The sequence below is a fragment of the Xiphophorus hellerii genome, chromosome 5 (genome assembly GCF_003331165.1).
Source record: "Xiphophorus hellerii strain 12219 chromosome 5, Xiphophorus_hellerii-4.1, whole genome shotgun sequence".
Taxonomy (NCBI): Eukaryota; Metazoa; Chordata; class Actinopteri; order Cyprinodontiformes; family Poeciliidae; genus Xiphophorus; species Xiphophorus hellerii.
In genome coordinates, this window is record NC_045676.1 from 31851918 (window position 1) to 31876377 (window position 24460).

General features: G+C 40.2%; 1 protein-coding gene across 1 annotated transcript; it reads left to right on the top strand.

Moving 5' to 3' along the window:
* The first annotated feature begins 2179 nt into the window (after positions 1-2179).
* LOC116719406 (collagen alpha-1(XI) chain-like) lies at positions 2180-23565 on the top strand. Its single transcript, XM_032561914.1, has 42 exons — positions 2180-2193; positions 3474-3519; positions 3608-3661; positions 4498-4542; positions 4695-4856; positions 4947-5000; positions 5080-5133; positions 5213-5257; positions 5658-5711; positions 5821-5865; positions 8332-8385; positions 8479-8532; positions 8719-8772; positions 9265-9372; positions 9459-9548; positions 9648-9701; positions 9842-9949; positions 10167-10274; positions 10913-10966; positions 11055-11108; positions 11327-11434; positions 11518-11571; positions 11676-11729; positions 11814-11867; positions 11956-12009; positions 12132-12239; positions 13749-13802; positions 15742-15795; positions 15895-15948; positions 16051-16104; positions 16186-16293; positions 16384-16437; positions 17103-17156; positions 17239-17346; positions 18318-18371; positions 18500-18535; positions 18640-18693; positions 18798-19116; positions 19229-19341; positions 19435-19503; positions 21918-22151; positions 22230-23565. The coding sequence occupies exons 1-42, from the start codon at positions 2180-2182 to the stop codon at positions 22374-22376; spliced, it is 3309 nt and encodes a 1102-aa protein (XP_032417805.1). The 3' UTR covers positions 22377-23565.
* Positions 23566-24460: the final 895 nt, after the last annotated feature.

Consider the following 24460-nt stretch of genomic DNA (forward strand, 5'->3'; position numbering starts at 1 on the left):
TTTTTGGGGAAAACTGGTAAGACATTTTTTATAATATCTGTGTTTAGCAAAGAGTTAAGTGTGGTTGGAAAGGTAACTCACTACAACTGTGAGCAAGCAAACACATCCAGGTCCATTTGGTCATGAGGAACATTGACACTTTCAAAAGCAACAAAGTCTTCTGATGCCTTTACTGTCAAATCCATAGTTGTGGTTTTGACAGTAACTTTCTCATCCTTAGAGGAATCTTCCAATGTCCTTTTGGTCTTCAGGTTTCAATGTCACAAGCAAAGTATTTTCATCTCTCTTCCTCAGAGCTCTCTACAAGGACACTGTCTGCCTCTTGTGCTATATTCCTAAGCAACTTTTCAACTCCCTTCGTAACAAGAAATCCAAGGTCCCATCACAGGCAAAAATCCTCATAACTTGGTGTTCAGTTAAAATGGTTTGTAAAGTCAGGTTGAAGTCGTCTCTCTGGAATCGATCTACCTCCAACCAAGTTGAAAAGCAAACAAAGTACCCTGCTGAGAGGCAGAGTGTTGACAATGTTTTATGTTGCTTGGTTCAGTTAATGAGATCTAATGAAAACTAGCAATGTTTGTTTTTCTGCAACAGCAATATGACTAACTTTAAAACACTTATAAGCAGAGGCTGAAAACAGCTTTTACTTTTATTTTTTACCTTTCAATAAAAGTAAAATATATGTAATATACTATAGAAGAAACAAAAAATTTAATTTGCTTTATTAAAAAACATATAAAACACTCCATTAGTTAAACATTTAAAGCTGTGAGTCAAATTTACACTAATCACAAATGTGTCAGAAATTACAGCAAACTTCTACAATACACAAGAAAAAGAAAAGAGAAATGTTTTAAATATTTCAAATTGTCAAAAAGAAGGTTTTCTGTGAGCAAAGCAATACTAGACAAGATGTGAAGTTTTCACCTGATGAAGGTTACCATAACTCACAAACTGTGTCACAGCTCTTAGTTTGCAGCACAGATAAAATGAAACTCATCATGATCAGACTTGATGAACCAGAGATGGTCTCCTTCTTTCTCCATGTTTTGACGGTAACTTTCTCATCATTAGAGGAATCTTCCATGTCTTTTGGTCTTCAGGTTTCAATGTCAAAAGCAAAGTATTTTCATCTCTCGTCCTCAGAGCTCTCTACAAGGACATTGTTGCCTCTTGTGCTATATCCTAACAACTTTTCGACTCCCTTCGTAACAAGAAATCCAAGGTCCCATCACAGGCAAAAATCCTCTTAACTTGGTGTTCAGTTAAAATGGTTTGTAAAGTCAGTTTGAAGTCGTCTCTCTGGGATCGATCTACCTCCAACCAAGTTGAAAAGCAAACTGAGATTTCTTGTATCTCTCTGAACATTTATGACATCACTGACATCACACAGAGGTTCTCATGGATACGATGATGTCAAACAACCTGTGTCAGGGTTTTGTTTGTTTTAGTTGCTATGAAAACACAAGGAGTTATGACTGGCGTAAGATTATTGTCAATTAAAAATGCATGCGTAGACATCTAAATTAGTAAATGTTAGTCAACAAATGTGCAGAAATTTAAGTTTTGTATTTGTCTTGTTTTCCAACTCATACATGCATGTAAAAATGGGATATTGTACATATGAGGATACTCATGAACAATCTTGTATGGGAAGGTTGATGATTCTGAAAACCCATCATCAGGAAATGGGCTCTCTGCATTTCAGGATACTCAGCAGAAAATGTTTGTTTTTGTTTAAATCCCTTGCTGTGTCTCCTCAAAGGGCATTCGTGGAACTGATGGGGTCCAAGGTTCAAAAGGCAACATAGTAAGTAAAGTAAAATATGTGACCCTAAAGGTGCTTGATTAGTTCACTACTTTTACATGAATAATTGTCCGCCACAGGGACCATCAGGAGAAACTGGAGCACCCGGTCAGCAAGGCAACCCTGGAATTGTTGTATGTGCTAAAATGAAGCGTGCTGAAAATGAACTCCATGGCTTAGTTTTAAGACTAATGTGACATTGCATCTGCAGGGTTTTCCTGGCCCTCAGGGGCTGGTAGGACTACCAGGAGAGAAGGTAAGTGAGCTTTAGCTGGTGATTTTTTTTCTTTAGGATAAGATCTCTTGATGGACAATTTCTCACTGTCTGGCAGGGACCTCAAGGGAAGAAAGGGATGCAGGGCTTACCTGGAAATGACGGGCCTCCAGTACGTACAGATTTCATCTTCCATATTTAGGGTCTGTCCCAGAAAACCTGCTTAGCCTGTAGGCGGGGCGGTTCTCCAGTGGCCCGCCGTGTTGTTGTTAAAGATGTTAAACGTTGAACGGAAATTTGAAAATATGGCTAAGAATGAATGTTTTTACAAGACATTATAGGCAATACTTAAACATCAGCTACCGAGTCTTCAAAAAATATAGCTAAAATAAATTTAAAAAATGTTGCACTTCAGTTAAAACCTGGTTAAGTAGTTAGCCAATGAGTGCTAAAACAAGCTGGTCACATTCAAGAGTTAAATAAAATGAAAGAAATAATGATAGGTAAGTATTTGTAGGTTTAATAATATTCTTAGGGTACAAAATTCAAGTATTTGAATTTACAATACGTTTTACAATAAGTACAAAAAAAAACAGGTTTACAATAAGTTTTGTTGTGTTTTCCTAAATCTTCCAGTTTTGTTTAGCAATGTCTGCCACTGGTGCAGCATTTTGATTTGCTGATTGTGATTTAGTTGCTTCTTATCCAAGTGATTTAAGTATTTGCAGGGAGTATTCTGATTGGCTGTCGGGGTGGCTCATTTAGTTGCTGGCACAGACAAAAAGAAAAAAAAATTCTAAATGCAAACAAGACACATTTTCCTTTATACACAAACATAACATTATATGCAGAAGGTTGCTTTACATCCGTGCTGACATCCACCCATGCTAGCTAGTACTAGGCCTCATCTAGCAATTTACAGCTCCAGTAATGTAAACATCAGCTCAGTGGCGCCCTCTTCCCTGCACCGAGCAGGTGAACAAGCAGGCTCATTTTCCCCTCCTCTGCTCCTCAGTCTTCAGAAAAAGAAAGTGTCCAATGATTTTTTTGGCCTTACCCATGACTTGTCGTTTTATTTGATTAAGTTGTTAGCATGTAGGTCAGTCGAAAAATGCAGCGGTTACGGAACTCAAATTATTAATAAAAGGCGCCTGACCTCAAACTCCCTTCCTTAATGTTTGCATGCATACCATAATATGTTGCTACTGCACTTTTAACCATTATACCAAAGACACTCTTTAACCTGCTTTTGCTATCATTGTTTCTGGTATATTTAGAATGAATAAGCAACCAAGCTTAGCCTGGTGGGAAGCAAGTAAAGCCTAGCAGCCCCGCCAGGCCTGCAATACTCTGGGACTGACCCTGTCTATTTCAGACCCTTGTTGCATTCCTGAGTCTCTACAACATAATAACCTCAGTTAAATGACTAAGTCTTTGTTTGCTTGTCTACAGGGTCATCCTGGAAGAGAAGGACCTCCAGGTGAAAAAGGGATTGCCAGTAAGCATATACGAACTTTCTTTTGTACTTTTGATGCTATTTGCAATATAGATTTTTTTTTTCAACATGCATATATGTTTGTTGTTAGGGTCCTTCCGGTGTGCAGGGACCTGTAGGATACCCCGGACAACGGGGCGTTAAGGTAAGAAATGCACAGTCACCGTGCTTGCAAATGTACTGAAACACCTTCCACTTTTTTATATTTCTTCTCGATACAACTGAGATTCTGAAAAATGGGAATGCATTTGTTTTTCCAACTCCCCATCCTCCAATAATGGCAAACAAAATCCAACATGAATAAAAAGAGTCCGCCTGCCTGCCTTAGTTTAAACCTGTCTGTTGTATGTAGGCCTCAGAAGTGATTAGAGAACTTCTGGACAAGTCAATGAGAATGGAGAACCTGGAGTGGAGAACCTTAAAGCGGGGTTAGTTTTCTAACAATATCAATCTTAGAATAACTCATGAAACCACATCAGCTCAGCTGAAGGAATCTATCAAGAGGGCAGCCCTGTCATTCATCCAATGAATCTAGCCTTTAAGGAAGACAAACAGGGTCAAAATAACTTACTTTTGCTTAATAATTGTCATCACCAAAATGTTTACATGTCCATAACTGTCCTCATGACAGTGAATGAGTTAACTCTAGAGAATATGGTTCCTCTGAAAACTGGATATTTCTTTCCATTTCTTTCCATCTCAAATGGACAAAAAACAAAGTAAAATATTAAAGGTTTCAAAAGAAACAGGTTGAAGTTTTTCTTTCACTTTACAATTATGCTACTTGCTTAATCACATTAACAAACATTACAGGTTGTGGCTACAATTTCACAAAAAGGGGAAAATGTTGAAGGTGTATGAATAAGTTATGAAACTAGGAGTGTAATGTTTTTCAGCATGCAGGAGTTTTACGTTCCCTCTTACCAAATGCTGCAGTGAGAATCATCTCCTCATGTCTAATTTTTGTATGTTGTTAACCAGGGTGCAGATGGAATCAGAGGGTTGAAGGGAAGCAAAGGGGAAAAGGTAAAATGTAACAAAACTAATATCATCTTTGTACGTTCAGAAAATCAAGCTGTCTAGAGCTGCTATTTTAAACCTATAGATGAACTCAAGTGTCTCCTGTTTTCCTGCACGATTTTCAGTATTTTAGTTTATCACACTGCTGTTCTCTGCAGGGAGAAGATGGTTTTCCCGGGGCAAAAGGGGAGATGGGAGCGAAGGGGGATGTTGGAGATAATGGACCTCTAGGGTCTCGAGGTGAAGATGGGCCTGAAGGTCTCAAAGGTCAGTTGGGTCCTCAGGGAGAGGCCGGGCCGGCTGGTATTTCTGGAGAAAAGGTACATGTTGTATAAGGCCATGTATAATTAACAAAACAGTCTTAACCTACCAATTTTCTGCAAATTCACTCAACTAGCGTTGTGTTTCAGGGGAAACTGGGGGTTCCAGGTTTACCTGGGTATCCAGGACGACAGGGCCCCAAGGTAAAATAAACTGAGAATACAAAATTGGTTAATGATAGAGCAGCAGATGAAGTTTATGTTGACCTTTCTTCCTTTGCAGGGCTCTGATGGGTTTCCTGGTGCGCTGGGGGCTCCTGGAGAGAAAGGGAAGAAAGTAAGTGAAGCACTCAGAACACATGCTGTGAAATCCTTACTGTGTTTCATAAATGTCTGACATTTGTCTCATTTAACAGGGCCCTGCAGGACAAGCAGGAAGTGCAGGCCAAAGAGGTCCAAACGTGAGTCTTGACCATAAGATGTTCACTTTTAGTATAAGCAAGAAAATCACTCTACTGTCATTACTGTCCTGTCAGAGATTTGTAAGTTTCTTTGTGCCAGTAACTGTTTTTTATCACATTTTTCTAATGCTGCAAATGTTCATTTTGTTATGTCCAAGTCAGATGACTGCTGGTTTTGACGGTTTTAAAGGTTTCTGTTTACCTTTGCAGCAAAAAAAAAGAGAAAGAAAACAAAACCATGGAGCATCCCATTGAACAAAAACTTTACACAGCCTTGGATATCGTGGAGCTTCTTTCTGCTTTTGAACCACAGCTTTCTTCTCATGTCAGGACATATTCTAAGCAGCTTTCACCTTCCAGCTGATTTCAAAGTGTTTTTTTTATGTTGTGTTTCTGGCAGGGTGCCCGAGGAGGCAGGGGGCTGAGAGGTCCTACAGGGAAACCAGGAGAAAAGGTTAGCTGACTCTCACCTGAACCCGCTGCAACATGTTTCTGTTCCCTGTGTTCCTGCTCTGCCTTCTGTCACTTCTCCTGTGTTTTCCTTCCCTCTCGTATCCTCTCAGGGAGCCTCGGGACATGACGGGCCCCCAGGATCTCCCGGAGAGAGGGTAAAATATACAGTTGTGTCACAAAAACATTATGCATGCAAACATCCGTATATTTTATTGATTATATGCGAGAAGCTCGGATAAAATCCTAATAGAACAAATGTGATGAATTATTTTTTACTTATTTTAGATGAAAACCTTAAAAGTGTGGTTTATATTTGTCTTCAAACAAATATTATTTAAATATGTCCTAAATAATAACGAATAATGTCGAGGGTAGTGCAATAAGTAAAGGCCTGGTCCAAGATCAGGGGCCTCATGTATAAAGCGTGCAAACGCACAAAAAATATGCAGCGGCATATTTTACGCGCAAGTCGGCATGTATAAAAATGAACGTGGAGTGAAAGTTTGTGTAAACATTCTCAAACTTTTGACCTGCTGTGAAAATGTGCGGCACTTTATCTGTGGACAATAAACTACAAAGTGTCAAAACTCACCTAGATACACTGAAATCTGACACCATTCAGTGTTATTTAGACCAAGAAGCATCAAACCCAATGATTTATCATGATTTTAATATTCTACTGTTTAAATGTAAAGTATAAAACTGAACAACATTTATCCTCAGACAATAAGCTAACACGCACACAGAATAAAGACAATAAAATAAAAAGATGTGAAAACCTCACTCAAATGTAAATAGTACATTTCCTCAGGTTTTGTCTCATAAATATATAATTGTTCTGTGCGCGGAAGCTCATAAAATGCATCTGTGGAGTAATTTCATTTTCACTAAAAAAATAAAGCAAGGTTGGATCAGCAGATTAACTCCCAACAGGTTTGATTATTTTTAAGGTGATATTAGTGTGTAATCACATGTAAAGGTGAGCTGCGTAATTGAAGAGCGCTTTGGCCCTGATGGGGAACATCATCAGTGGACGAATTCAGAGGGAGCCTGTGTTCAGAGATCATATTGATCTGCTGGGAAATGTTGATGATGATTTATTAGCATTTAGATTAACCCAGACTGATCATCCTGGAGCTCCAAGCAAAACTTAAAGAAAGAGCCGTGGGTTACTGGAGCAACTACGTACGGCTTTATACATCTGTCTGTCTGTCAACTCTACAAAATATTTACAATTATAGTTATATATACTAACTACAATTAGGTGCTCAGAGTCTGGTAGGTCTATCTTTGTTGGCATTGAAATGCTGTGCAGATTTCTATAATAGATTCCTATAATAGAGCCTAAATTAAAACAGAAGAGGGAATTGAAGCACATTTATCTTAGATATCTATCGCCCATATCTCCAGGACATAATCCCGTTAAGTGAAACAGTCATTTCAGGTAGAAATTGGCTTTTCTCTGTGCAGGATCTGGGCTTTAACTGGTTTTTGGCAGAAAACCCCCCCAGCTAAATTTGGTATTTTTGGTATCTTTTCAGTGTAACACAGAATGCCTTCTTCTACACAGTGCATAAGACTTCCTGTGCTTTAAAATTCTGAATTTAACAAAATTAACAGAACTCCACGGTAAAAAAAACAACAAAAACCCCCCCAAAAATCATCAAAAATCTTTATTATTATTTATTGAGTTATATCCATCACAGGGAAGTGGTCACACAGTGGTTCAAAATCTAATTTAGCTTAATGCAGATAACTCATGAAAAGTACACTTTTACTGCTATGCGCAGATTAGAAATGTAAGTAGGCAGATATCATGACAAATGACCAAACATGGACACTCTGTAGGGGAGAACATCCCAAATTATAGGGAGAGAAAAAGGTAAAAGAGACGAACTTCTGTCACAACCTTGAGAATACGACTACATCTGTGTTACTGGTGTGAACATAATTTGTATGAAAGAACTAAATGACAGAGAAAGTCACTCAAAACGACTCAACGAGACACTCAAGCTGAATGTGATTGGGTTTTGGCACAACACCAGGTTTATTCCCGCTGTCGGCATTAACCTTGTGAGAACTGATTCCTAAGCTACTGCAGGCGGCAGATCTCATGAGTCTAGCGACTTAATTAACCTGTGATCTTCATCATCCTTCACCATACTTCTGATGTCGTTCTCCTGGAACTTAGTCTTACGTTTCTTCCCATACTCGTCCTGCTGTCTCTAATGTTAACTTTAACTTGCTTCTGACTCCAACTTCATTGTTCTTTTCTTTTTCATGTCACTGGTAAGTCAGGGTTTGCTTTTGATGAAGCTTCTCACTGTGTTGGTGGGCATGGTTCACACAGACGTCCATGTAGTCATATAGTCGGTCACCTGCTCAGTCGCGGCATCAATGTCATTCAAAGTCTGACTGAGCTTCAGTTGTTTTGCAAACAATAAGAGCTTAGAGTGAATTTCAGATCTGTCCTCAAGGCAAACTGCCACGCTGGCATTAGATGTTTTCCTGCTTTAGCTTCAATATGACCAAAACATTGCACTGAATGCTATTTATAAAAGCATCACTATATTAATCCCTTATCTATTTGGTTCATTTTGCATTTTTTTTTTGTTTTCTAGGGGCCTTCAGGGCCACAAGGAAGGAATGGAGAACCAGGACCTAAAGGCTCAAGTGTAAGCAATTACAAAACACTATTTCTTTTTACAAAGGTTCAACAAATTTTGATATAAATCTGCGAAAACATAAAATATGCAAAATTGTTACAGGGTCCAGCTGGGAAGGATGGACTTCCGGGTCATCCGGGTCAAAGAGGAGAACCAGTGAGTGACATTATGAAAGGTTATGAGGAAAATCGTCATTTCCACACATTTACCCAGAAACCCTTGCTCAACCCTTATTGAGCCTCACAGTGTGTTTGAATCCCGGCCCAGGGTTTTAATTTAAATTCTGCTCAATGATGGTCTAAAAGACACACTGCTGGTATTTAATGTCCAACTTTTTTTCAGGGCTTTCAAGGAAAAACGGGCCCCCCAGGGCCTTCAGGTGTGGTCGGACCTCAGGTAGGCGCCTCTGTTTAAACCTGTCGTTTTGAGTTGAAGAATTTCCCAGTGTAATTACATATAACATAATATTCAGTTCAATTCAGTTGAACAAATATCAATTTGGTAAAATTTTTATCTAACTTTCTGTATATTTTTATTTCAACTAATTTAGCTGAATTATTTTGATTACATTCAAAATATTTCAAGTCATTTCAGTACTTTGATGCATTTCAATTCAATTCAGTTCAAATTTTTATACAACTTAAAACAGAAGCATGACATCAAGGCCCTTTAAGAGTCAAAAAAAATCCCATTTAAATCGCTCCACACTGAGTACATAGACATTATCCATCTGAGATCAGTTTTTTTTTACTTAGTTTGGATTATTTCAGTAAAAAATCTCTCCTTACATTCAGTTTCATTTTCAAAGCCCTGATGTCTCAGTGGGTTGGATTGTAACACCCTGTTATTATTGAAGCCCACTGAAATGATGTGTGATGTTTGTTTCAGGGGAAGTCAGGGGAACCTGGACCAACAGGAGACCGCGGTCACCCGGGAGCACCGGGCGTACCCGGAGAGCACGGTTTACCTGGGGCTGCTGGGAAAGAGGGCGGAAAGGTCAGATGCAGATTTATTATTTCTGTTTTCATCATTCCACTTATACTGTAGGTAACATTTCTGTTTTTTTTTAATTCATGACTTAGGGGGATCCTGGTTTACCGGGGACATCAGGGAAGAACGGTCCAACTGGACTGAAGGGGTTCAGAGGGAGCAGAGGAGCTACTGGAGTTATGGTATAAATGCTGAAATACTGTACAGTACATCTGTGTATGTGTTTTTGTGAAGATCTTTTAGTAGTTTAGTGCTTCAAAATGCTTTACTGACATTTAAAGGGACCTCCTGGTTTGAAAGGAGCAACAGGCCCCGGTGGATCCCCCGGATCTCTGGTGAGTAATGGCACAACGATTCTGATTTGCCTTAACTCCCCTGTCAGGCATTCTGCAGGTGTGTTTCCCCATATGTAACACTACCTTCCACAGTAATTTGGTACTTGAAGACATTTAAAGGGCTGATATGTTGTGTGTAGGGGCCATCAGGAGAACGAGGCCCTCCAGGACCAGCCGGGGCAATCGGACAGCCTGGTCGTGCCGGAGCGGTTGGAGGACCGGGACCAATGGGAGAGAAGGGGGAGCCTGTAAATATCAGCATGCTTTTTGTTTCTTTTAATCATTTCATCTGCTGACACAGGAGACTGCTTTAGAAAACATCCTCAGAGAATATGAAGAAAACACACAAACAAAAAAATACTTGTTTGTATGTAATTTCAATAAATGAGTTGTTCCTCGCAATTTTTCTCTGCATTGTTTGTATCCTAATTGCACTTTTTAAAATGAGCTCATTATTTGCCTCAGGGAGAGAAGGGCCCTATTGGACCTGCAGGTAAGGACGGGGATCTGGGTCTGGTAGGAATGCCCGGAGCAACAGGACCTGCAGGACCTTCGGGGGATGATGGGGATAAGGTAAAGCATGCATGATGTGTTAGAGCACAAGAGAAATAAATACAGGATCTGGGGCCAATATCTGATTTATGCTTTTAGTAAATCTGTGTTCCTATACAGATTATACCTTATTCTGATTACTCTGTAACACCTCCAATTAACAATATTCCAAAAGCATTTTTTCTACCCATTTTTTTGGCTAGCATGGTTTTCTGTGGTTAGCATTATTTAGTATAAGCAGCAGTCTGACCTTCATCTCAACGCTGCCAACATTTCCACACCCAGCATCAAAACTCAGCTTGACAGCAACACAAAAAAAAATATCAGTCCACTTCTGTGTAATTCCTTCAGTCTTCCTGTTTTCTGCTGGATTCTCAGCCTGTTTGAAACTGAAGAAAATACAGATTCATTTTAAATAGATTTTTACAACTGTTCTGTAACACCTCAATGATACTGAAAGTCTTCAGATCTGAGTGTTCTTCCCTCAGTAACCGCTTCCATATCAAAAACTGTTGTTGGTAGCTTGAGATGCTAGCTCTTGGCATGGTCTGTTCACGAATTGAAAGAAAGGTTGGATTTTTAAGTTCTCAGTCGGCCACTCACCATTCAGTGCTGGTCAAGCGGAAAGTTTCCAGATGTTTTGTATTTTATGTCCACAGGGGGAGCAGGGAGGACCTGGACAGAAAGGCAGCAAAGGAGACAAGGGGGAAGCGGTGAGTGGGGGGTTGGGTTGTGCTTCAGAAGGATCGGTTATGGTCACCTCATCTAGTTTCACATAATTCTTTGGTGATTTCTCAACAGGGCCCCTCGGGTCCTACTGGCACCCAGGGGCCAGTTGGTCAGCCTGGTCTTCCAGTGAGTCTTCTCTTTCCTTTTCTGTCTCGTTAGGACTGATTGTTGAATGTCTGTTGTGACATTTTTTAATGTAATATATCATAATATGATTCCATTTATGTTCTAAATACACGATCACAATGGATTGATCCCAGTCAATCCATCAATCTGTTGTCACTAATGTCGCGAGATGTTGTTGATCCTAAATGTGTTCACACCAGACTCCACCTGTCTAACAGGGTGTAGATGGGCTGTCTGGCCCTCGAGGGCAGCAGGGTATGTACGGCCCCAAAGGAGACGAGGGGCCCCGTGGTTTCAAGGGCTCCAGAGGGCCAAGAGGATTACAGGTTAGGTTTGTGAATGTGGGGATTCTTGAAGGATATTAATTTAGTTTTATTTCAGTTAAATAATTCTGTACATACTTTCCCAGGGTATGCCTGGCTTACCTGGAGAAAAGGGAGAGAGCGGACATGTTGGTTTGATGGTAAGTTTATATTCTCTTTATTCTATTTGTTTGCTTTCGCACCTTTTTCTAATGTCACAGATGTTTGAAAAAAAGGTTGATTTATCCCGGTTACCTGGTTGTAGGGTCCACCTGGACTACAAGGCCCCAATGGTGCTCAAGGACCTATGGGAGGACTGGTAATGCCTTAGGCTTTTGTTTTTGAATCTTTAATCTTTCCAGAACTAAATTCTGCAGTAATAAACATAATTTGTGTGGCACAGGGACAAACCGGCAGACCTGGGATGATTGGACAGCCGGGTGTTGTGGGGGAAAAGGTCAACAAAAACCTTCACTGTTTTCACTTGAATATCCTAATACTTCTCATATTTTTTTTTTTTGCACTTAATATTTTTTTCCTCTTAGGGAGAGGATGGAGAAGCGGGTGACCCTGGACCAGTCGGTATTCCAGGAAGGCTAGTGAGTCTGTTTGGTTTTTAGCTAGCTAATCCTTGGAATAAAAATGTATTTTATAATTAATGTTATTGCCTTAAGAGTCTCCCACACTTTACATTCCCTCACTCCTCTCCTGTTGCTTACAGGGTGACAAAGGAGACCAAGGTGAAAAGGGAGATACGGGCCCTCCAGGAGCCGCCGGTCCCCCGGGGGCCAGGGGCATTCCAGGAGAGGATGGAGCAAAGGGCAATGGTGTAAGGGCCACTCACAGTGTACTGTATGATGTGCAATGACACACATTACTGTAGCATACACAAACAACTTTAGTTGTAAATAGAAATGTAGAATCGATTCCTAAAGAATTGAACAGATGTAGTAAATAAATGAGTATTATATAAATTTGTGGTTTTAAAGTAAAACACAAATACTGTTAAGTATTTACCATTTAGAGGTTTCCTAGTCTTTTAGAGTGTTTGTCACATGTAAATGTTTCAGATCATTAAACAAATTTTAATATCAGACAGAGATAAACATGACTATAACAAGAAGCAGTTTTCAAATAATTATTTCATTTACTAGGGAAAAAAAAGCTATGTGATAAAGTAATTGCCCTGTTAGGGGCAACAATTAGCCGTCAAATGTTTGTGGGAACTGCAGTCAGTCTTCTTGTTGAGAAAGTTTGGCCCCTTCCAATTAAACTATGAAATAATTATAATTAGGTACAAAAGAGCTTCATCTTACTTGCCACAGCCAGTCTTGATTCCTGCCTGACCTGTAGAATCAAGAAATTACATAAACAGAACCAGTCTGAGAACAGGAAGTTGACAAAATGAACTCATATCAGTGCATCAGGCACAGATGGAAAAAAAATTCAAGGACAGACTAGAACTACAGTCAGTAACATCCAAATGGTTACAGAGTCTTTTCTCAGCCTCTGAGACTTAAGGAAAGCCAGAATCCACAAACAGATTAAAGCAGTAGTGAACCTTCCCAGGAATAACCTAAATTATTCCAATAGTGAGGAGGAGTAACCCAGGACAACCAGGACCAATCATCTGAAAGGCTTGTCATACGTCAGCCTACAAAAGCTTTTATTGCTTGTGTCTTTAGTTCAGGGGAATAACTGCATTATATAGTTTTAGCTACAGACTGAAAGGCTGACCTCCAGCAGTCCTGGTTCTCTGTCATCCATGGCCTCCAGACTCTCGGCTTCTTCGTAACCGGCCACCTTCCTGTGGCCTTCCTGAACTGATTCAGAACTCTAGTTTGTTTTTCTTTCGGACCCTTTATTTTCATTTGTGTTTCCTCTGTTGTGAAGAGTTCTGACCGTAAATGAAATACTGAGTCTGTGGCTGCAGCTAAAGATTGAGGTGAAGACACAGAGGCCTTCCAATATCACAGACTTTGATCACATCCCTAAAATCACATTTTCAAACATGAGAAAAGCTGGTTAGCAAATATAAGGGTGTGATTGTTGTAATGCAAAAAAAGATTTTTTCTATTGGTTTTTAACATAGGTATACATATTGTTTGACCAATAATAGTTTTTTTCTCAAAATATTTTCTCACATGTTTTAAGAGATGCCTGCCATATTCTCTATTTGAAACAAACTTTTAGCCGAATGACTCACTTTAGATTCAGTCAAACATCTGAAACATTTTAGCAATAGCAAATTCACATTGTTGAAAATGAACAACATACTGTATGTGCTTTGATTGTAAGGTTTAATGCGTTGTATTTTTGAATTTTCTTCTTTCCACAGGGTCCTATAGGTCTGACTGGTGACCTTGGTCAGCAGGGAGAGGCAGGACCCAATGTGAGTGCCTGCTTGAAATTCACTTTTTTTTTTGTCTTTTAAATAATCAGAAAGTGCTGACTGTTCATCTGTTTACTTCACTGCTGTAAGTCAGCAACATATGACACATTTCTCAGAAGCTTGCGTTGTATGTGTGGGAACGTTTGATGTGCATCACATTCTAAGAACATACACACTACGAAAACTATTCACACCCCTTGACCTTTCCATATTTGACACATTACAACCAAAAATATAAATATATTTCATTGGAATTTTGTCTGTCATACCAACACAAAGTGGTATACAATTGTGAAGTAGAAAGAAAATTATACGTGATTCAAAACGCATTTTACAAATAAACTAAAAAGTGCGGTGTGCAGAAGTATTCAGCCCCCTTTTCTTTGAGTGCGACCAATTGCCTTCAGAAGTTACCTGATGGCTTCCTGTGATTAGACAGAGTCCAGCTGTGTGTAATCTGATGTCGGTAGAGACCCAGCTGCTCTGTGACGCCTCAGAGGGTCAGAGAATATTGGAGAGAAAACAGCATCATGAAGTCCAAGGAACACAGCAGACAGGTCATGGAGAAGCTGTGGAGAAGTTTAAAGCAGGCTTAGACTGTAAAAAGATTTCCCACGCTCTGAACATCTCACTGTTGAATCCATCATCCGGAGATGGAAACAGTCTGGTCCAAGTGTAGACCTACAAGACGAGGCCGTCCACCTAAACGTCCAGCTGAACATGCAAAGCTCTGATCAGAGATGCAGCCAAGAGGCCCATGGTGACTCTGGACCAGATGCAGAGATCCACAGCTCGGGTGGGGGAATCTGTCCACAGGACAACTATTAGTCATCACTGCACAAATGTCTTTCTGGAAGAGTGGCAAGAAGAAAGTCATTGTGAGAGAAGCATAAGAAGTCCTGTTTACAGTTTGTCAGAAGTCATGTTGGACACAGCAGACACATGGCAGGAGGAGCTTCGGTCAGACGAGAACAAAACTGAAGTGAACAAAATGCTGTTCACAAACGCTCTTCATCTGATCTGACTGGGCTGGAGCTGTTTGGAAAAGAAGAAAGGGCAAAAGATTTTATCACCAGATGATCACAGCTGATGGACAAAAACCCTAAAGACTAGCAGCTGGAATCACAGAAGGCGGTTTCACAAAGTATCGACTCAGGGGAGTTGAATACTTTGCACACCACACTTTTTAGTTTTTATTTTTTAAAAATGTTTTGAGGAATGTATAATTTTCTTTTTACTTCACAGTTGTATACCACTTTGTGTTGGTCTTTAACAATAAATCCCAATGACATTCATTTATGCTTCTGGTTGGAAAATGACAAAATATGGAAAAGTTCAAGGGTTATGAATATTTTTGCAAATGACTGAATGAAAGCTAAACATTTATTTTGTAAAAAAAACAATAGAAAAGTCAGTATGATCTCAGTTAAACTTTGATGAAACCACATATTCCATTTACATATTAAATATAGAAGGAAAGGAAACACCTCCTAACCACAACTGTTTATTTATATTTATGTTTAAATATTACATATTTTATATTAACATTGTAAAAAAACCACAATATCACATCAATATAAAATTTCCTTAATGTATGTATGTGATGTATATTTTATTTATTAATGTTGCATGTTTGTAGTGAAAGATAGTAATCTGTTCCAGAAGGACAAAATCAATAAGTAAATAAAAAACTAAATAAATACTACAGCACTCCAGAAGTAAAATGTAAACATTTGTTGGCATTTTTACATTTGTCTTAAACCTGCTATTTGTGTATAAAACTAACATTGCATATTTGCAGTTTGCACTGTTTTGCACAAAGTTTTTGTAAATTCTCAGCTGTGTTTTTCACAATATTTTTTCCATGCTACTTTTTAATAGAGCTATGCATGTTTTGTAGTTTAGTTTTCCTCTGCCCACTCTGTTCCTTCCTCATTAGGGTGTAGATGGCCTCCTTGGATCTAAAGGCGACACCGGAGAATCTGGTAAATCTGTAAGTCTCACTTTGTAAACTGTGACCTTTGACATCCTTAATGTCATTATTTAAGATGATGTTATCATACAAGGGGACATCATTCTTTGAATTCCTCAGGGACCCCCAGGGGCAACAGGGGAGCCTGGACCACCGGGGCCTCCTGGACGAAGGGTTTGTATCTCTGATTGTGTGTTTTTTTTTTTTTCCTCTCAGTATCAAGTTTCATTATTTGAATAATGTCCTGCTACTTTCAACTCACCTGTAAACATTCAGGGACACTTGGGAAAACCCGGAAAGGAAGGAAAAGAAGGCCTGAAAGGAACAAAGGTAAACATTTGAAGCATCTCTAAAAAAAAAACTTTTGAAATGAACCATGTCTCTGAGTGTCCCATGTTTCTGTCATTCTAGGGGACCCCTGGACTGGAGGGTCCCATTGGAAAGACGGGACCCAGAGGTTCTCAAGGGCATCCAGGAAAAAATGGTCCACAGGGCCTGAGAGGAATCCCTGGACCAGCAGTGAGTCTGTTTGTGCCAATAGGAAGAAAGCAGACTAAAGACCACTCTCAATAAGTTTCTCTTTTGGTGTGTGTGTGTGTGTGTTTTTAGGGTGAGCAGGGTTTAAATGGGCCACCGGGTCAAACTGGACCTCCAGGTCCCATGGTAAGTTCTTAAATTGAATCATTTAGGCTAATGTGCATCAGGCTAATTAGTAACATGCACTTTTACAAATAAAGTGTACCGTTTCTAGACATGAGACAACAACTATCGCCAAGTTGGAGCGTCCAGTTACCTTTCATTTGTTTCCCTCAGTAAGCACAAGGCCAGCTGGATGGGTGGGATTCATTCAAAGCGGGGGTCTCCCCGCTGCACTCCTCAACTACCAGTGTCCTGTAGCTTTTAGCTGTGTCTCAGTTTAAGCACACCCCACCTTAGTTTGTTAGGCTGACTCTGCAGAGCCTGAATGAATGCTAAAGAAGCAGTTTAGTCATTTGATGTAGGAAAACATCTAAAGGTTCAAGGACACCGACCTTGTTGGACTTCAGGTTGAGAGCCACTAAATAGTTAACCTGAAGTTTTCTGTTTGGGACAATGTATGAATTTAGCTAAAATGTTAATTAACTTTAAATAAAATTGCAAACATTAATAATAATGATCTCTAGCTATCAAAAATAAATTACATTTCTTCCATTGAGTAGAGAGAATGTATCAACGAAATTCTATGAACACTAGTGTTTTATGACTGATCTGATCAGGTTAATGGAAAAAAAAAACAAACAACAAAACAAACAAACATGATTTTAACTATGTAAACTTTAACTCTTTAGGGTCCACCAGGTTTACCAGGCCTCAAGGGAGATCCTGGCAGGAAGGGAGACAAGGTTCATCAAAAACACACAACTATTCTTTTACAGTAATGTTGTCACTGTTGTGTTTGTAACCTCATTCATGATGTGGACACAGGGTCACGGTGGACTAATCGGACTCATAGGACCTCCAGGAGACATCGGAGAGAAAGGTGACAGAGGACTACCAGGAAGCCAAGGCCTTCAAGGTCCAAAAGGAGATGAGGTACTGAAACACCCAGAGTCAGAACTTAATCAGAAACACAATGAAATTATATACTTGAGAGTCACTTGGTGAAATAATTCAGATTGCATAAAGGTACACATTAATAAGGAAAATTTACATTGATAACACTATTTCTTAAACATGTTTTTATATGTTTTACATTTTCGTGTCCACATCTGAGCGGGCAGCACCTCCATGGGTCAGTCCCTGCTGTTTTTTTAAAGGGTGACAGAAACTGAGACTCCTCTGTAAATCCAGATTTGTTGATTATAATACAGTTTTGTAAAGCATCCACATGAAAATAGATTGTGATTTCTTAATAATTAGCTTAAAATCAAATCAAATTTTATTTGTATAGCACATTTCAGCAGCAAGGCATTTCAAAGTGCTTTACATCATATCAAACACAGAAACACAAGGCAACATAGAATCAACAATCAAAACACGACATTAAGTCAAGTTCCATCAATAAATTTGTAATTGATTACATTTCAAATACAATGCTAAACAGGTGGGTTTTTAGTGGAGTTTAGAAGGTTTACCTGTTACACTCCTACTGTGTTATATGAAACAAAATACCTGTTACTATTTTTATTCCCACTCACGCTCACAATCACACAGTTTAAAACGATGTAAACAGCATTTTAATGGGCTTCTGGCACAAGGCTTTGTTCACCTCTTTCACGGAATTTCGAGCAGGGACTCCGCCGTCCCTCCTTAACAATATACTCGCAGAAACTATGGGTGCAGCTGACATAAAATCACAGTGTACTAATAATGGGTTTCAAGAGTTGAGTTTTATGGCAACTTCAAAAACCAACCGTAACTCAGACTTGATCGGGAAATGTCCAGCAGCAAGTAGACGTTGAGCAACAAGAACAGTTTTTAAGATGGCAGCTATTTCTTTGTTTTTGTTTCTGTTGAAGCTTGTCTTGTTTACTTATAGTTTTGTTTCCTTGTATAAAAATTAGGGTCCAGTCGGCCCACCAGGCCCACCTGGACCTCCTGGTCCCACAGGACTGTCTGTGAGTAAACTATAGGCCGTTACTCAGCTTGTAAGAGGCTAAACAATTGCTAACCTGCCAGTTTTGTGGAAAACTACCAATCCTAGTTTTATGATTCTCTCTTTTCAACACCTCACCTTTTCTAATAGGGTGCTATTGGTCAAAAAGGCTCCAAAGGGAACCAGGTACAGTTGATACTGATTTTTATGTTTTAACTATTGCCTGTTATGACACATTGTTAGCAGCTCCACAGTACAACCTAAAGTACATTGTATTATTTACTATTTAGGGTCCGATAGGTCCCAGAGGAGACACCGGCCCTGTGGGGCCTCCAGGACCACCTGTGAGTTCTGCCCATAGCAAAAGTTGTGCCATCAAAGTGTCTGTATTCATTAAGACTCTGCCTTAACTTCTTCTTTGTTCTTTTGGTGCGTTTCCTCTCCCTAGGGACGGGCCGCTGTTGGTTTTTCGCCTCTTCCAGAGCGAGGAAGAAGAAGAAGAACTCACCCTGTGGTGGATGGTGCTGCATTTGAGGACGAGGAGGAGACCATGGACAGAGGAGAGGACGACGGTTGGGTGCAAAGCGACCAGGCCACACTGGATGGTTTGGCGAAAGATAATGAGGCTCAGGACATGGAAGAAGTGTTTGCTTCAATTTCATCTATGAAAGTTGAGGTGGAGGGTCTGCGTAACCCAATGGGGACTTACCACAGCCCAGCACGCACCTGCAAGGAGCTGTGGCTCCTCCATCCAGAGCTCCCCAGTGGTACTTTATCACTTTATGAACTTTTTTAATCGGAACAACTGGACCTCTTCGGTTTACATGTCTAAAACATTTGTGTCCTTGTGTACATTTGTTTGTTTTTTTGCCTCTCCAGGGGAGTACTGGATAGACCCCAACCAGGGCTGCCACAGAGACGCCTTCAAAGCTTTCTGTAACTTTACTGCACAGGGAGAAACGTGTCTGTACCCAGACAAAAAGTTCCAGTCGGTTAGTTTATACAGCTTGGAGTAAGAGATCACTAAATCTTCTTTTGTTTTGACAGCAGTACAAGATAACTTCATGTTCTTTTGTTTCCATCAGGTGAAATTAGCAGCATGGAAAGGGGAAAAACCTAACACCTGGTACAGTAAATTCAGGAAAGGAAAACAGGTACAATGTGATAAATAAATCTGCATCAGTTTCATTCTGACTTTATGGGGAGATATATGTGATTTGAAAGATAATTTTATGACTCTTGCAACAGAGATCCATTTCTGGTGATCAATAGAAAATGATCTAAACTTCTGTCCATGTCATAACAAACGAGTCTCTCCACTGAGTTTACATACAACGTGTTCTTGTATGCTTTCGACTTTTGTCCCCACAAGTTCATTTTCCAGGCTTTTTAAATGTTCAGTGATCAAAAGCACCATCGATAGTAATGGAGCTGAGGTAACGCTCTTTTCCACAACAACAGAGAGAAAAGTTATCTGCACAGATTGGTTTGTTTCCATGGAGAAAATTGGTTGAGTAAATAGATAGGAAGTCTGCACTGATTGGTATGCTCTCTGCAGGCCTGGGGATGCTTTTAAAGAAAGTGTTGGTTTAGTTAGAGCCACAAATGACCAGAATAACAGCTTCAATTATTTTACCTAAGAAAACAAAACACGGGCCGTCAGTTTCATTTTGACAGGCAACAGTATAATCAGGAAGTTTGAGGGTTGAAGACAGATTTGTTCATGGAGACAAAATGAGGCTGCTGTGAGGTACAGAGCTCTGAGAAATAAACTGGCTCTGCCGAAAGTTTGAATACAAGATGGAATTTGTGCTTCTATGTTTGTCAAAATTAACACATACACACACGCCTGCACAGATATACTATACATATATACACTGCTCAAAAAAATAAAGGGAACACTCAAATAACACATCCTAGATCTGAATGAAAGAAATATTCTCATTGGATACTTTGTTCTGTACAAAGTTGAATGTGCTGACAACAAAATCACACAAAAATCATCAATGGCAATCAAATTTATTAACCAATGGAGGCCTGGATTTGGAGCCACACACAAAATTAAAGTGAAATAACACTACAAGCTGATCCAACTTTAATGTAATGTCCTTAAAACAAGTCAAAATGAGACTCAGTATTGTGTGTGGCCTCCACGTGCCTGTATGACCTCCCTACAACGCCTGGGCATGCTCCTGATGAGGTGGCGGATGGTCTCCTGAGGGATCTCCTCCCAGACCTGGACGAAAGCATCCACCAACTCCTGGACAGTCTGTTGTGCAACGTGACGTTGGTGGATGGAGCGAGACATGATGTCCCAGATGTGCTCAATCGGATTCAGGTCTGGGAACGGGCTGGCCAGTCCATAGCTTCAATGCCTTCATCTTGCAGGAACTGCTGACACACCCCAGCCACATGAGATCTAGCATTGTCCTGCATTAGGAGGAACCCAGGGCCAACCGCACCAGCATATGGTCTCACAAGGGGTCTGAGGATCTCATCTCGGTACCTAATGGCAGTCAGGCTACTTCTGGTGAGCACATGGAGGGCTGTGCGGCCTTCCAAAGAAATGCCACCCCACACCATTACTGACCCACTGCCAAACCGGTCATGCTGAAGGATGTTGCAGGCAGCAGACCGCTCTCCACGGCGTCTCCTGACTCTGTCACGTCTGTCACATGTGCTCAGTGTGAACCTGCTTTCATCTGTGAAGAGCACAAGGCGCCAGTGGCGAATTTGCCAATCCTGGTGTTCTCTGGCAAATGCCAAGCGTCCTGCACGGTGTTGGGCTGTGAGCACAACCCCCATCTGTGGACGTCGGGCCCTCATACCATCCTCATGGAGTCGGTTTCTAACCGTTTGTGCAGACACATGCACATTTGTGGCCTGCTGGAGGTCATTTTGCAGGGCTCTGGCAGTGCTCCTCCTGTTCCTTCTTGCACAAAGGCGGAGGTAGCGGTCCTGCTGCTGGGTTGTTGCCCTCCTACGGCCTCCTCCACGTCTCCTGGTGTACTGGCCTGTCTCCTGGTAGCGCCTCCAGCCTCTGGACACTACGCTGACAGACACAGCAAACCTTCTTGCCACAGCTCGCATTGATGTGCCATCCTGGATGAGCTGCACTACCTGAGCCACTTGTGTGGGTTGTGGAGTCCGTCTCATGCTACCACGAGTGTGAAAGCACCACCAACATTCAAAACTGACCAAAACATCAGCCAGACAGCATAGGTACTGTGAAGTGGTCTGTGGTCCCAACTGCAGAACCACTCCTTTATTGAGTGTGTCTTGCTAATTGCCAATAATTTCCACCTGTTGTCTATTCCATTTGCACAACAGCAGGTGAAATTGATTGTCAATCAGTGTTGCTTCCTAAGTGGACAGTTTGATTTCACAGAAGTTTGATTTACTTGGAGTTATATTGTGTTGTTTAAGTGTTCCCTTTATTTTTTTGGAGCAGTGTATATGATGTGATGATGTGCACAGAGCTACTCTTTGTTTCCATTGTGTCTTCACTGTATTTGACCATGAAATGATTCTTTTAGCTTGAACGTGTCATTCTGTGGCTCTCTTCCAGTTCTCCTACACAGGGTCAGATGGTGTCTCGATACACATCGTTCAGCTGACCTTCCTGAAGCTTCTCAGTGCCACAGCCAAGCAGACTTTCACCTATCACTGCCTCAATTCTGCCGCCTGGCTACACGCGGCCAGCTACAGTCATGAACATGCACTGCGCTTCAGAGGCAGCAACGGGGAGGAGCTGACTCACGAGAATGCACATTACATCAGTCCGTTATACGACGGCTGCCAAGTAAGTGTTGCAGACGACTGACATTAAAGCAAATGTGCAGAAATGTGCTTAACTTTTTTGTTGTTTGATATTGTGCAGGTACGCTCAGGACAGGAGAGGACGGTTTTGGAAATTGAGGCACCGACATCCCAGACTCTCCCCATCATCGACATAGCTGTGTCCGATTTCGGCAATGGGAACCAGAAATTTGGTTTCCAAGTTGGCCCGGTTTGCTTCAATGGTTAACAATCTCAGGAAGGCATAAGAATGGGATTAATTTAATAGAAAAGAGCCTTGGACACTTTTTACATGCAGGGAGAACAAAACTTTCAAGATCACATATTTAATTTGTACAGTAAATAATGTTTCATGGCTCAAACTAGCACTCTTGCTCAAATGTTCATTCGGTTTGTATGTTACTGGTTCATTGTTGTTGTATGCTACAATGCCTCACTGTGGATTCACATGCTGTTATAAAGAGAAGGACACCTTTGTTGATGTCCTCACGGTTTTTGTTTTCTTCTTTTCTTCAACATGTTTTCTCTGCTTCTGTTTCAGTAATGACTTTAAAAAACAAATGGTTACAGTCACCTGTAAGGGAATCAGTGTGGAGGAATTAATATTCTTAAACCTGACAGATGCAGACCATCCAGCATAATCCAATGAAATAACTGAAACTGTCAGCATTCACAAATAGGTTCATATTAGTTTATTGTGTTCATCGCAAATATCTGATTGAGAAATCATAAAGAAGAAGCTGACTTTTAATTAGTGACACACAGAGAATAATTCTGGGTCCTGGAATCGGGTTTGATGATAATTCTTAGTGTTCCTAAGCACTACCAGGAAGGAGGAACATCTTTCATTTGTGTGGACACTGTAACTGAGGAAAAACACTCATTGTTACAGTTTGATGTTTAAAGTCAAAGGACAAACAGTGATATTTAAGCTATTCAAAAGGAAAATGGTTGCTGTTAATTTAGGCTGCAGTAGAGTAAGACAGAGGCAGAATGATGAACATTTAGCAACAAACCTGATCTTTTTTACTCTTTACTGCCTGCCACCACTGAAAGTCCGAATCCAACAAAGAAAATAGACTTTAGCCTACATTCAAATTCTCTTAACACTGCTACAGATATTCTCTACTCTACTTTCCTAGTGATGAAAAACATAGATGTTTTAACAATTTTTCCAAGAAGGACATCAATAAGAGTTTATGTGTTTTATAAAAAAATGTATTTCAATACAATTCAAATCTCATATTTGTGACTGTGTACAGTTTCAAATATTTTTTGTTGTCGTCAAACCTCAATTTTTTGTTTTCTTTTGTTCTTTGTTTTGTTGTAGTTGCGTGGTTGTGATCATGAGTTAAACACATTGCATTGATGAGCCACAACATTAAAACCACTTTCATAATGAATAATACAAACATTGATTCATAATTAGTCAATGTTTTATCTTTGAGAATATCTTCTATCTTAAACCATCCATGTTAATCCTCTTTGATGTCAAATACCATATCTGGTACGTCCTGATCAAGGATGTTTTCATTATAAGAATTGAAGTCTGAACTAAAAGTGAACTAAATTCAACTTCAGGTCCATGTTGACAGACTACACTGCAGAACATCCGCCGTGTCTTCCAGCCATTTCTGTGGAGCTATATTTTATTGTTTTCATTTTACCTTGTACCTTTAAAAGCCTTCAAGGGCCTGCTGCCAAGAAGCCTCCCCACCAACAGGATTTCACAGTGGGGATACAGGGTGTGTAGTGATTTGCAGTGTTTTGTGTCTGCCAAACATATAATCTTGTCAGATGGCCAAAAAACTTCATTTGGTTTCTTCTGACCAAAGAACTTTCTTCCACTTGATCATGGAGTCTCACGTGCCTTTTGGAAAGCTCTTGTCAAGCTTTTATATTGAGTTTTCGTCAGCAGTGGCATTCTCATATCTGCTCTGCCATAAACGTTTGAAAGGTGAAGAAGATAGGCAACAGTGGTTATAATGCAAAGTCTCTCCCATCTCATCTGCTAAAGCTCTTAGCTCTTTCAGTGTAGTCATAGTGACCCGGTGACTGCTCTCACTAGTCTAGTGTTTGCACATTCAGTCAGCTTGTGAGGATGGCCTGATCTGGTCTCAGATTTAATGTGTAAAATATTCCTTCCAATTCTTGAGGATGGATTTAGCTGAACTCCAGGGGCGGTTTGGTGTTTTAGAGAATTTGTTTCCTCTGATTTGCTTGGAATGCGCTTTTGTCTTCATGCTGTCATGGCAACCAGAAATACCAATTAACAGGTGAATGGACCTTCTAGACACAGGTGCCTTTCTACTA